This window comes from Gadus macrocephalus, chromosome 8, assembly GCF_031168955.1.
Source record: "Gadus macrocephalus chromosome 8, ASM3116895v1".
Lineage (NCBI taxonomy): Eukaryota > Metazoa > Chordata > Actinopteri > Gadiformes > Gadidae > Gadus > Gadus macrocephalus.
This window is the reverse complement of record NC_082389.1, coordinates 786,524-799,551: the sequence shown is the minus strand read 5'-3', so window position 1 is coordinate 799,551 and position 13,028 is coordinate 786,524. Positions and strand designations below refer to the sequence as shown.

Below are 13,028 nucleotides of genomic sequence, written 5' to 3'. Positions count from 1 at the left end.
GCTGTAGCAGTGTGTCTAACTGGTGTCATGGCTGGGCACCCGCCTATAACCAGCCCATCAGCCCCAGTGGAATGTAAGGCGTGGTTCGCATGCAGCTAAATATGATCGTTGATATCCAAAAGATTGTAAAAAATGAACGTGTGAAGTGCGTTTGTAATAAACATCGTGTGGGTGAAGAAAGAGAAATGTGTCACCCGCTGTCCAGCGTGACAATGTAGCCTGCTCTAGTACTTTAGTGGAGAGAAGAGAAAGACAGTGTGCAGTGAGCTATACACATAACATACAATCACATGTCAATGTGTCCAACATTGTAAGGTTGGTTTTTCTACATGAGTTTCAGACGTACAAAAAGTTTCATTCGTTTGCATCTCAAAAGCAAAAGGGGGATTCTTAGTCCATCTGTCAATCAAATATACCATCCAGGGGTACGGCACTGAAGATAATGATACTCAAATTTGAATAAGAAAAGTTTTTTAAACCTCTCCGATATTATCATGTATCAACTTCATCTCTTAGTAATTATGATGAGTTGTAAGCAATTTATCTGTGATGTCATAAGGTTCGTGGATGCACACGTTTTTGACCACGACACATTGCATTTGAACAGATGTTGCTACTAACACTTACTGATTTACTTCCCTCACCGACAAAGGCTCGTATCATTTTGATGGACTTGGGAACGTTTATGATCAGTGTTATTTAAAAAAAACACTTCAATTTGGCAACAAAAAATACTGAAGAAAAAGAAAGGCATTAACATTTTAGAATACGTAGTGTGTGTTTAAAAAAGATGCAAACATTCAACGTATCCACATACAATCAAAGCTCATTATTCGTTAAGACACTTTGCCAGGCGTTATGGAAATGGAAAAAAATATCCCAGAATGAAGTACTAACTAGTTCCGTTCTTAGTCCAAAGAATACTGTCAAGACATATATGCTTTTCTTGCTGCTGTTTTTGTGTAGTTCATTGAGGACGGGCAGGGTAAATATCCACACACACACACACACACACACACACACACACACACACACACACACACACACACACACACACACACACACACACACACACACACACACACACACACACACACACACACACACATTAAGGTTGTCAAAAAAAGGCGTAAAAGTAATAAAAATACTGTAAAGCAGATTTATGAAAAATCATTGGCTTAGCATTAATAAATACATGTAAAGATATAATAACTCCAAATTAAATATAAATAATAAAACAAAATAATAGTGGCAACCTTAGGAACACTAAAGAAGATAGTGTAAAACAAATGATAAAACTCATTTACCCAAAACTTGCTATAATCCACCTCCTCAAACCTCCGGGGAACTTGTAGCGGGAGGACCGTCTCTCCTCCATCAGGCGCTGAAGTATGTTAAAGACGGGGAGGATGTGGGAACACGGAGCAGGCGCACGCCTCACTTCATGCCCCCCCGCTGCGTCGAGTAACAGAAAATGAAAAGCCACAGTTTCTTTGCAGTTTTTGACCGTTGCAGTATTTTTTTTGTTGACGTTTTTTTCTTTTTTTTGATAAATCGCTCTGCGCTTCCCCGCGGGTCAGTCACCGGGCGTCCTCGCTCCCCCGCCCCGGAGCGCTAGATGAACCACTCCTTCTTGCTCTCCTCGATGGTCTCGGTGAACGCCGGGTCGTTCACGATGATGGCGGCGTCGGCGCAGTCGGCCGACTCCGCCCCCTTGGCCTCGTTGGTGTGGTAGGAGCCCTTGTGGCGGAACATGTGACGCACCAGGAACACGAGCACGCCCAGGGCCAGGCAGATCACCACGGCAACGATCCCTGGGGGGCATTCGGGACATTACACTCGTGTTATGACCATGAGCAAGGATCTATTGGCAGGTTAACCTTTATCGCTTTGATTTGAGTAAAGCGATGGCCTTGTTGTTTTGATCCGAACGCTGACTATTCTAGAAGCATCGGTGAAGCCGTTCACCACATCTGCCAGGACCTTGATTCTCACTGCGTGAAACAAACCACCATAGTGGTATGGGAATGGCCGTGGGTGTTTAGCCCCACAGAATACAGTTAAACAGGCGTGCTACGGCTCTACACCAGGCAAAAGGTCTTGTGGTGTAGCATTCAACGTACGGATCCTCCCGGGTCCAGAGGGAGGATCCATACGTTGAACGCTACACCACAAGAGCTCCACCCGGACCTCCACCCAGACCTCCACCCGGACCTCCACCCAGAGCTCCACCCAGACCTCCACCCAGACCTCCACCCGGACCTCCACCCAGACCTCCACCCGGACCTCCACCCAGACCTCCACCCAGACCTCCACCCAGAGCTCCACCCAGACCTCCACCCAGAGCTCCACCCAGACCTCCACCCAGACCTCCACCCAGACCTCCACCCAGACCTCCACCCGGACCTCCACCCAGACCTCCACCCGGACCTCCACCCAGACCTCCACCCAGAGCTCCGTCCTCCATCCCCTGACGACCTGACGACCGCCTCCTGAGGTCCTCTGTCATCAATAAGCCGACCTGACCTCGTGCTGCTGAAGGAGCGGTCTGCACCTCCTCCCCTCTCTTTGTGCAGCTCTCTGCTGACAGCGGTGTAACAGAGTCCACGTTGTGCCATTACCTCCAATGACGGCAGAGTTGTGGTCGAGTCTCTCGCGGCTGATCATCTCGTTGTTGTACGGGAACACGGCGCCGGCTGGGGAAACAGAGTCATCGGTTCAATGCACGGCTCGTATCGTATCCTTAGGCTCGTATCGTACCCTTAGGCTCGTCTCGTATCCTTAGGCTCGTATCGTACCCTTAGGCTCGTATCGTACCCTTAGGCTCGTATCGTACCCTTAGGCTCGTATCGTACCCTTAGGCTCGTATCGTACCCTTAGGCTCGTATCGTACCCTTAGGCTCGTATCGTACCCTTAGGCTCGTATCGTACCCTTAGGCTCGTATCGTACCCTTAGGCTCGTATCGTACCCTTAGGCTCGTATCGTACCCTTAGGCTCGTATCGTACCCTTAGGCTCGTATCGTATCCTTAGGCTCGTATCGTATCCTTAGGCTCGTATCGTACCCTTAGGCTCGTATCGTACCCTTAGGCTCGTATCGTATCCTTAGGCTCGTATCGTACCCTTAGGCTCGTATCGTACCCTTAGGCTCGTATCGTATCCTTAGGCTCGTATCGTACCCTTAGGCTCGTATCGTACCCTTAGGCTCGTATCGTACCCTTAGGCTCGTATCGTACCCTTAGGCTCGTATCGTACCCTTAGGCTCGTATCGTATCCTTAGGCTCGTATCGTATCCTTAGGCTCGTATCGTACCCTTAGGCTCGTATCGTACCCTTAGGCTCGTATCGTATCCTTAGGCTCGTATCGTATCCTTAGGCTCGTATCGTACCCTTAGGCTCGTATCGTACCCTTAGGCTCGTATCGTACCCTTAGGCTCGTATCGTACCCTTAGGCTCGTATCGTACCCTTAGGCTCGTATCGTACCCTTAGGCTCGTATCGTATCCTTAGGCTCGTATCGTATCCTTAGGCTCGTATCGTACCCTTAGGCTCGTATCGTACCCTTAGGCTCGTATCGTATCCTTAGGCTCGTATCGTACCCTTAGGCTCGTATCGTACCCTTAGGCTCGTATCGTATCCTTAGGCTCGTATCGTATCCTTAGGCTCGTATCGTACCGTATCCTTAGGCTCGTATCGTACCCTTAGGCTCGTATCGTATCCTATAAAAGGCAAGGGCAGGGGAGACGGCAGCGTCCTCTACTGCAGATGTTGTGTTGGCTGCTGTTGTGTCGTTGTGCTGGTGTACAGTCTGTTAGACAATCTGTTTGCGTCTCTACGTCTGGACCAATATAAATAGTATGAAAAACATGAATAAAAAACATTATTTATTCATGATTTCATGAAAATATTACTAGTTTAATTGTAATGCAGTTCCTGTAACTGCTTGATTAGTATATTGTCTGGCAGCTAGTCATTCATTATTTCTTTTATTTCTTTATTTATAATAAAATTATGTGTTTGTATATTTTTTTTAAACGAAAAAAATTAAAATAATTCACTAAACAAATCAAATGAATAAACACAAATAGTCGACGTCAGTGCTACGTTTAACGCAAACAAAATAGACGTGACTGAATCTCACATTTAGTTTATCTTCCCATTGTGAAGCTCCCGCATGTCTGTGCACCTTTGTGTGTGTGTGCACCTTTGTGTGTGTGTGTGCACCTTTGTGTGTGTGTGTGTGTGCATCATTGTTTGTGCGTGCGTGCGTGCGTGCTTGTGTTACCGGTGTCCATCTGCCAGGGGTCGTGGGCGGCGCCGAGGGGGGAGATGGTGAGGGGCTGGGCGCCGCAGTTGGACGGGACCAGGATGCCGTGGGCGGTGACGGGCGCGGCCGCCGGGCCGGGGCGCAGCGCGGCCTTCAGGGGCGCCACGCCGTTCAGCGTGACCCGGGACAGGCAGCCCACGAAGCCCGGCGTGTTGTAGCGGTCGATCAGCACCGGGTCGATCTCACCCGTCTCTGACGGAGGGAGGAGGTGCAGCTGGTCAGTGCCTACACACTCACTACACCAGCTCTAAGTCATCGCCTACACACTCACTACACCAGCTCTAAGTCATCACCTACACACTCACTACACCAGCTCTAAGTCACCGCCTACACACTCACTACACACACACTAAGTCACCGCCTACACACTCACTACACCAGCTCTAAGTCACCGCCTACACACTCACTACACACACACTAAGTCACCGCCTACACACTCACTACACACACACTAAGTCACCGCCTACACACTCACTACACACACACTAAGTCACCGCCTACACACTCACTACACCAGCTCTAAGTCATCGCCTACACACTCACTACACACACACTAAGTCACCGCCTACACACTCACTACACCAGCTCTAAGTCATCGCCTACACACTCACTACACCAGCTCTAAGTCACCGCCTACACACTCACTACACCAGCTCTAAGTCACCGCCTACACACTCACTACACACACTCTAAGTCACCGCCTACACACTCACTACACACACACTAAGTCACCGCCTACACACTCACTACACCAGCTCTAAGTCATCGCCTACACACTCACTACACCAGCTCTAAGTCACCGCCTACACACTCACTACACCAGCTCTAAGTCACCGCCTACACACTCACTACACACACTCTAAGTCACCGCCTACACACTCACTACACCAACTCTAAGTCACCGCCTACACACTCACTACACACACTCTAAGTCATCGCCTACACACTCACTACACCAACTCTAAGTCACCGCCTACACACTCACTACACACACTCTAAGTCACCGCCTACACACTCACTACACACACACACACTAAGTCACCACCTACACACTCACTACACCAACTCTAAGTCACCGCCTACACACTCACTACACACACTCTAAGTCACCGCCTACACACTCACTACACACACACACTAAGTCACCGCCTACACACTCACTACACCAACTCTAAGTCACCGCCTACACACTCACTACACCAACTCTAAGTCACCGCCTACACACTCACTACACACACTCTAAGTCATCGCCTACACACTCACTACACACACTCTAAGTCACCACCTACACACTCACTACACCAACTCTAAGTCACCGCCTACACACTCACTACACACACACACTAAGTCACCGCCTACACACTCACTACACACACTCTAAGTCACCGCCTACACACTCACTACACACACACACACACTAAGTCACCGCCTACACACTCACTACACCAACTCTAAGTCACCGCCTACACACTCACTACACACACTCTAAGTCACCACCTACACACTCACTACACCAACTCTAAGTCACCGCCTACACACTCACTACACCAACTCTAAGTCACCGCCTACACACTCACTACACCAGCTCTAAGTCACCGCCTACACACTCACTACACACACTCTAAGTCACCGCCTACACACTCACTACACACACTCTAAGTCACCGCCTACACACTCACTACACACACACTCTAAGTCACCGCCTACACACTCACTACACACACACTAAGTCACCACCTACACACTCACTACACCAACTCTAAGTCACCACCTACACACTCACTACACCAGCTCTAAGTCACCACCTACACACTCACTACACCAACTCTAAGTCACCGCCTACACACTCACTACACACACACTCTAAGTCACCGCCTACACACTCACTACACACACACTAAGTCACCACCTACACACTCACTACACCAACTCTAAGTCACCACCTACACACTCACTACACCAGCTCTAAGTCACCGCCTACACACTCACTACACCAGCTCTAAGTCACCGCCTACACACTCGCTACACCAACTCTAAACGGCTGATTATGGTTCCACATTCACGCAACGACCACGCAGACGCTTCGACGCCGTCATGAACCTTTATGGTTCTGCGTCGGGTTTTAGAGAGCGGACCAATCACAGCCCTCGCTGCTGCGTCACCTCGACGGAAGGTTACAATTTTTGGGCGGCGGACGCAAGGGGGGTCCTTAAGGACGTAAGGAGGGTCCTTAAGGACGTAAGGGGGGTCCTTAAGGACGTAAGAGGTCCGCCAACGCCTTGCGTTGTGTCAACATGGAACCATAATCAGCCCTTAACTTACACCAACTCTAAGGGTGTTGAACCTGGCCTTTATGGGCAAGAAGTCGATGTGTTTAGCCTACATACACTATCATGTTTTACAATACTTCTTTATACTTTAATCCAGGGCCATGAAAGTGTCACGTCAGCAGCTAATGAACACCAAAATATAACATATAAAAATAAACTAACAAATAGTACGAGATACAGCAAAATGGATCACTATAGCAAGTTACTGGAGGACACCAAAAACAATAATAACGATACATTGAATGTGTTAAATGCCATTATTTATAATGAGTTCCAACTTGCTATATACTTATAGTACTACACAAATAATGTCTTTAACAACATCCCCATTTTTCCAAAAGCGATGTGCGCAGGAATGAAGGAGCTATTTGAGTCGTCCTCACCGAACACCTTCCCCAGGAAGATGGTCTTGACCAGGTTGAAGTGTGTGTCCGAGGCGTCGGGCAGGGTGTAGGTGGACACGGGGTAGTGGTCCAGCTGGGGAGACACACACTGGGTCAGTGATGCTCTTCAGCTGCGGTCTGAAGTGAAAGGTCTGAGAGTCCGACTACATCTGCACTCCCAGTCACGTGGAGCCCGTCGGTCTGTCTTGTTGACAACCTCTTTGACATCGATATTTCTAATCCGCTTATTGTTTACGCAGACATCTGTTGAGTACATCTTTTTATTTTGTATTCTTGTTTTACATTGAATCTCTTTTATTCTACTACTCTCATGTACTTTCTGCTGTTAAACCCACAGTGTGTGGTGTGGTGTTGTGATGCGTTGCGTTGTGTTGTGTTGTGCTGTGATGTGTGGTGTTGTGTTGCGTTGTGTTGTGTTGCGTTGCGTTGCGTTGCGTGGTGTGGTGTGGTGTTGTGTTGTGCTGTGTTCCGTTGTGTTGCGTGGTGTTGTGTGGTGTTGTGTGGTGTTGTGTGGTGTTGTGTTGTGTTGTGTTGTGTTGCGTGGTGTTGTGTTGTGTTGTGTTGTGTTGCGTTGTGTTGCGTTGTGTTGTGTGGTGTTGTGTTGTGTTGTGTTGTGTGGTGTTGTGTTGTGTTGTGTTGTGTTGTGTGGTGTTGTGTTGCGTTGTGTTGTGTGGTGTTGTGTTGTGTTGTGTTGTGTTGTGTTGCGTTGTGTTGCGTTGTGTTGTGTTGTGTTGTGTGGTGTTGCGTTGTGTTGCGTTGTGTTGTGTGGTGTTGTGTTGCGTTGTGTTGTGGTGTGTTGTGTTGTGTTGTGTTGTGTTGTGTTGTGTGGTGTGGTGTTGTGTTGTGTTGTGTTGTGTTGAGTTGCGTTGCGTGGCGTTGCGTGGCGTTGCGTGGTGTTGTGTTGTGTGGTGTTGTGGTGTGTTGTGTTGTGTTGTGTTGTGTTGCGTGGTGTTGTGTTGTGTTGTGTTGTGCTGTGTTGCGTTGCGTTGCGTTGCGTGGTGTTGCGTGGTGTTGCGTGGTGTTGCGTTGTGTTGTGTTGCGTTGTGTTGTGGTGTGTTGTGTTGTGTTGTGTTGTGTTGTGTTGTGCTGTGTTGCGTTGCGTTGCGTTGCGTGGCGTTGCGTGGTGTTGTGTTGTGTGGTGTTGTGGTGTGTTGTGTTGTGTGGTGTTGTGTTGTGTTGTGTTGTGTTGTGTTGCGTTGTGTTGCGTGGTGTTGTGTTGTGTTGTGTTGTGTGGTGTTGTGTTGTGTTGTGTTGAGTTGTGTTGCGTGGTGTTGCAGTGCCGGCGTCCCACCTGCAGGTGGATGCTGCGCTGCTCCCTGGAGACGTTGACGTGGTGCGGCTGGCCGTTGGCCATGTTGCGGTGGTCCAGGTCGATGGTGTAGGGCTCCGTGAGACCCCCCAGGCTGTAGCGGACCTGGAGGGTGCCTGCCACACACACACACACACACACACACACACACACACACACACACACACACACACACACACACACACACACACACGCAGACACACGCAGACACACAGGCATGCAAACACACACACACACACACAGGCATGCAAACACACACACACACACACACACACACAGGCATGCAAACACAAACACACGCGCAGACACACACACACACACAGGCAGACACAAACATAAACACGATTAGTAGAAGAATAATATAATAGAATAGCGGGATAGTAGGTAGAGTAGTTTTATTTTTTTAGTTTTTTTTATTTTACCCGGCTTTAGCCAGACCCAGCTCAATCCTAGACCGAGCTGGGTCTGGCTATAGCTAGGCTAGCAGCTCAGTCTTGGACCGAGCCGGGCTAGCAGCTCAGCTGGAGCTCACCGTTGTTGCGCAGCACCACGGCCAGGTAGTCCTGGGTCTTGGAGCTGACGTAGACCAGGATGGCGGGGGCGTTGGAGGTGCTGAAGCTGAACACCAGCTCCTCCCGCGTCAGGTTGGTCTCGCCCAGCAGGGCGGCACCCTGGGGGCCCCGGGGGGCGGCCCCGGAGGCCGGGGGCCCCGCCGCCGACGGGAAGTCGTAGCGCACCAGCGTCCCAGACTCAAAGTAGCCGCCGACGTCTGTCACCACACACACACACACACACAGAGACACACACACACACACACACACACACACACACACACACACACACACACACACACACACACACACACACACACACATAACCAGAGGCATCAAACACATGCACAAACCCCACCAAACACAAACATATAACCCTAACCCTAACCCTAATATACATACCGTACATATATCTATACAGAAGATATCTAGACGCTGCAGGGGTATCATTAGTTTACTGTCGGTTGTGAACACTTGAGGATATACGCCCATGTCACAGATTAATGGGAGTTAGGTTAAAGAGGGTAACAAGCTCTTGCTTGCTTCGAGAGCTTGTTAGGCCTTATTTTGTACGCAGCATTTCCCCCCCTGTTGAAGAGAGAGAGAGAGAGAGAGAGAGAGAGAGAGAGAGAGAGAGAGAGAGAGAGAGAGAGAGAGAGAGAGAGAGAGAGAGAGAGAGAGAGAGAGAGAGAGAGAGAGAGAGAGAGAGAGAGAGAGAGAGAGAGAGAGAGAGAGAGAGAGAGAGAGAGAGAGAGAGAGCAAACAGACAGACAGACAGACAGACAGACAGACAGACAGACAGACAGACAGACAGACAGACAGACAGACAGACAGACAGACAGACAGACAGACAGACAGACAGACAGACAGACAGACAGACAGACAGACAGACAGACAGACAGACAGACAGACAGAGCGTCAGCCTACCGTTGGTGCAGAAGCGGCCATCGTAGGCCGTGTGGGAGCAGTCGCAGGAGTACCCGTCGTACTGCTCCACGCACAGGCCCCCGTTGCGGCAGTGCACGCCGAAGTGGTTGCAGTGTCCCTGGCAGCCGGGCTTGACCCCTGGGGTCACCCGGGCCCTCTCCTCCAGGTCAAGGGTCACGCCGTTGAGCCGCAGGGCGCGCATGCAGCCCAGGAACCCCCGTTGGCCCCCCGAGGCTCCTGGAGGGGGAGGGTCGGCATGGTTACATGGGGGGGGGTGTCTGTGCGGTGTCCATGTGTGTGCGTGTGTGTGTGTACGAGTTTGTGTGCTTACAATGTGTTCATGCGGTGATTTATAGAACCCTTTGCTTAACCCTAATCTATTCTATTGTGTGTATCTGCCCCAGTGGTGACGTTGTGGCTCTGATCGTCTGCCCTGCTCAGGGGGCGGGGCTTACCGATGTACAGCTGGCTGAACAGCTCCAGCCGGATGTGTCCCTGGGCGGGGGCGGGCCGGGCGTCACGGTAACGGCCGTCCAGACTCAGCACCGCCTCCTTCAGGTTGCGCTCCGCCTCCACGCGGTGCCAGCGGCCGTCGTCGAGGCGCGACGGCGAGCGCACGGTGAGCTCCACGCCGCCGTTCCCCACGTCGAAGGAGAAGCTGATCACCGACGTGGCTGGAGGGGGGAGGGGGGGAGGGAGAGGGAGACAGGTGGGGGTCACGTCCTTGACCTCATGGACATACACACGTTTAGGTAGACGCCGCATTGGCATATTGATCGTACGGCGACCTCGCCGACATATTGGAGAGGCCGAAATGCATGCTTGATGTGTGTGTGTGTGTGTGTGTGTGTGTGTGTGTGTGTGTGTGTGTGTGTGTGTGTGTGTGTGTGTGTGTGTGTGTGTGTGTGTGTGTGTGTGTGTGTGCGCCTGTGTCTGTGTCTGTGTCTGCGTCTGTGTCTGTGTGTGCGTGCGTGCATGTGTCTGTGCGTGTGTGCGTGTGCGTGTGTGTGCACGCCCACCTTTGAGCTCGATGCGTATGAAGTCGGTGGTCCCCAGGTTCTCCAGGAACACCCCGTAGGTGGAGGAGGTCTTGAAGTAGAAGGAGATGTCGGCGCTGGTCTCGCCCTTCAAGGACGGGAAGTGCAGGTAGGAGGCGGGGCTTATGAACGACGCCGCGTTCCAGAAGTCACCTTGAAGGAACGTCACACCCGATGCATATCGTCACTCAGAGTGTGTGTGTGCGTGCATGCGTCCTTGCGTGCGTGCGTTGACACGTATTGGCACAAAGGTATGCATACAAATGTACAGGTCAAAAGATGAACACAAAAAGCCCAGGGTGCGTTCCAGTACTCACGGTCTCCACGGCACCTCAGCGGCCCCACGGTGAGCTTGGCCTCCGACCCGGCCCGGCCCGTGTCCCCCACCACCAGCTGGCTGACGGGCAGGTGGTCCTTGTACACCAGCAGCCCGGCGTCCTCCCTCCTGGGGGGCACACAGAGGCTGGGGTCAAAGTCCATCTTCAGAACGCTCAGTGGTTAAACTCATTCACTACGTAGTGGACCATAAAAGACCCAGAATGTCTGTGAACGGTGTTCCCCACATGTTACGCCCGTATACCACAATGCAATGCGGTCGTGCTTTATAAACGTCACTTTACTGACGCAAAATGACTTCAGTGTAGAATTCTCGTTTGTGCGTTCCCTAAATAGCGCACTATATCATGAACACTATATAGGGAATAGGGAGTGAGTGAATAGGGAACGATTCGAACACAGCGGTAGTTTGACCATACAGAACAGGGCTTCTACATCAGAAGGCATCACGGGATTAGTGGACTGCCGATACTCCGCCGCTTTAGGACTCGAGAGAGCTGTAGAATCCTAAATCTGAAATCCATAAACCAATATTACCAGTAAATATCAATACCCACAGCTCTTATGAAAAATGCTGTGGCCGTCTCAAACACAACATAGTCTCCCAATAATGACAAATAATTGACATTTGAACAAATGAAATAAATAAACGTACAAAACTATGGCCAAAAAACAAACATGATAACTAACATTCCAATGCTACTACGCTTCCAGAATGGAGGCGGTCCTTGCGATGAGATAACATAATAAACCCTCTGGCCCCGCCTTCTGTTAGTTCATCCTGGGGCTGCATGGCTGAGCCCCCCCCCCTATAAACAGCCCTTCAGTTCAGCCCGAGACAGGTGTGTCGTTTCCCCGCTGAATCAGCAGGTACCCTTTAGAAGGGAGCCTCCAGCGATATTATGCTCGCTATGAGCTAGCCCCCAGAGACCCACCACTGCCTCTGGTCAGGGTCCCAGCTGGCCATGAGCTAGCCCCCAGAGACCCACCACTGCCTCTGGTCAGGGTCCCAGCTGGCCATGAGCTAGCCCCCAGAGACCCACCACTGCCTCTGGTCAGGGTCCCAGCTGGCCATGAGCTAGCCCCCCAGAGACCCACCACTGCCTCTGGTCAGGGTCCCAGCTGGCCATGAGCTAGCCCCCAGAGACCCACCACTGCCTCTGGTCAGGGTCCCAGCTGGCCATGAGCTAGCCCCCAGAGACCCACCACTGCCTCTGGTCAGGGTCACAGCTGGCCATGAGCTAGCCCCCAGAGACCCACCACTGCCTCTGGTCAGGGTCCCAGCTGGCCATGAGCTAGCCCCCAGAGACCCACCACTGCCTCTGGTCAGGGTCACAGCTGGCCATGAGCTAGCCCCCCAGCCCCCTCCCTGAGGCCACGCCCCCCACCCACCACTGCCGCTGGTCCGCGTCACAGTTGCACTGGTGCTTGGCGCTGGTGCAGTTCCTCTCGATCCCGCACGCGCACTTCTGGATCCCCGGGCCCGAGCCGCCCCAGTAGAGGTGCTTCTCGTTGGCCCGCCCGACCCACCAGGTGTACGGCTCGCCGTCTGGGGTACAACACACCACAACAGACACACACACACACACAGACACATACACACACACGCACACACGTGAACGCTTGCACTTCCAACACAGTTTCCCCAGCATCAAGGATCCCAGCTCACAACCCGTGAATCCCACGCGTCCGATTGGGTCCGCCGTCGTGTTTGACGTTGACGTCGTGTGTGGGGGGACCAACGGGTGTGGAGTGTGTCGTGGGGGGGGGGGGGGGGGGGGGGTGTTACGGTAGGAGGCGTTGCTGGAGG

The 13,028-nt window shown here is 51.6% G+C and overlaps 1 protein-coding gene across 1 annotated transcript in view; it reads right to left on the bottom strand.

The window, feature by feature from the left end:
• Positions 1–501: 501 nt before the first annotated feature.
• cntnap2b (contactin associated protein 2b) overlaps positions 502–13,028 on the bottom strand; it is a 32,146-nt gene continuing 19,619 nt past the window's right edge. Inside the window, exons 15-25 of the mRNA XM_060057895.1 lie at positions 12,611–12,767; positions 11,200–11,327; positions 10,865–11,035; positions 10,301–10,519; positions 9,846–10,082; positions 8,900–9,136; positions 8,350–8,483; positions 7,038–7,131; positions 4,283–4,516; positions 2,622–2,696; positions 502–1,814 (exon numbers count right to left, since the gene is read on the bottom strand). Of these exons, the coding sequence (XP_059913878.1) occupies positions 1,615–1,814; positions 2,622–2,696; positions 4,283–4,516; positions 7,038–7,131; positions 8,350–8,483; positions 8,900–9,136; positions 9,846–10,082; positions 10,301–10,519; positions 10,865–11,035; positions 11,200–11,327; positions 12,611–12,767 (1,886 nt within the window). The 3' untranslated portion in view covers positions 502–1,614. The remainder of the gene's footprint in view (positions 1,815–2,621; positions 2,697–4,282; positions 4,517–7,037; positions 7,132–8,349; positions 8,484–8,899; positions 9,137–9,845; positions 10,083–10,300; positions 10,520–10,864; positions 11,036–11,199; positions 11,328–12,610; positions 12,768–13,028) is intronic.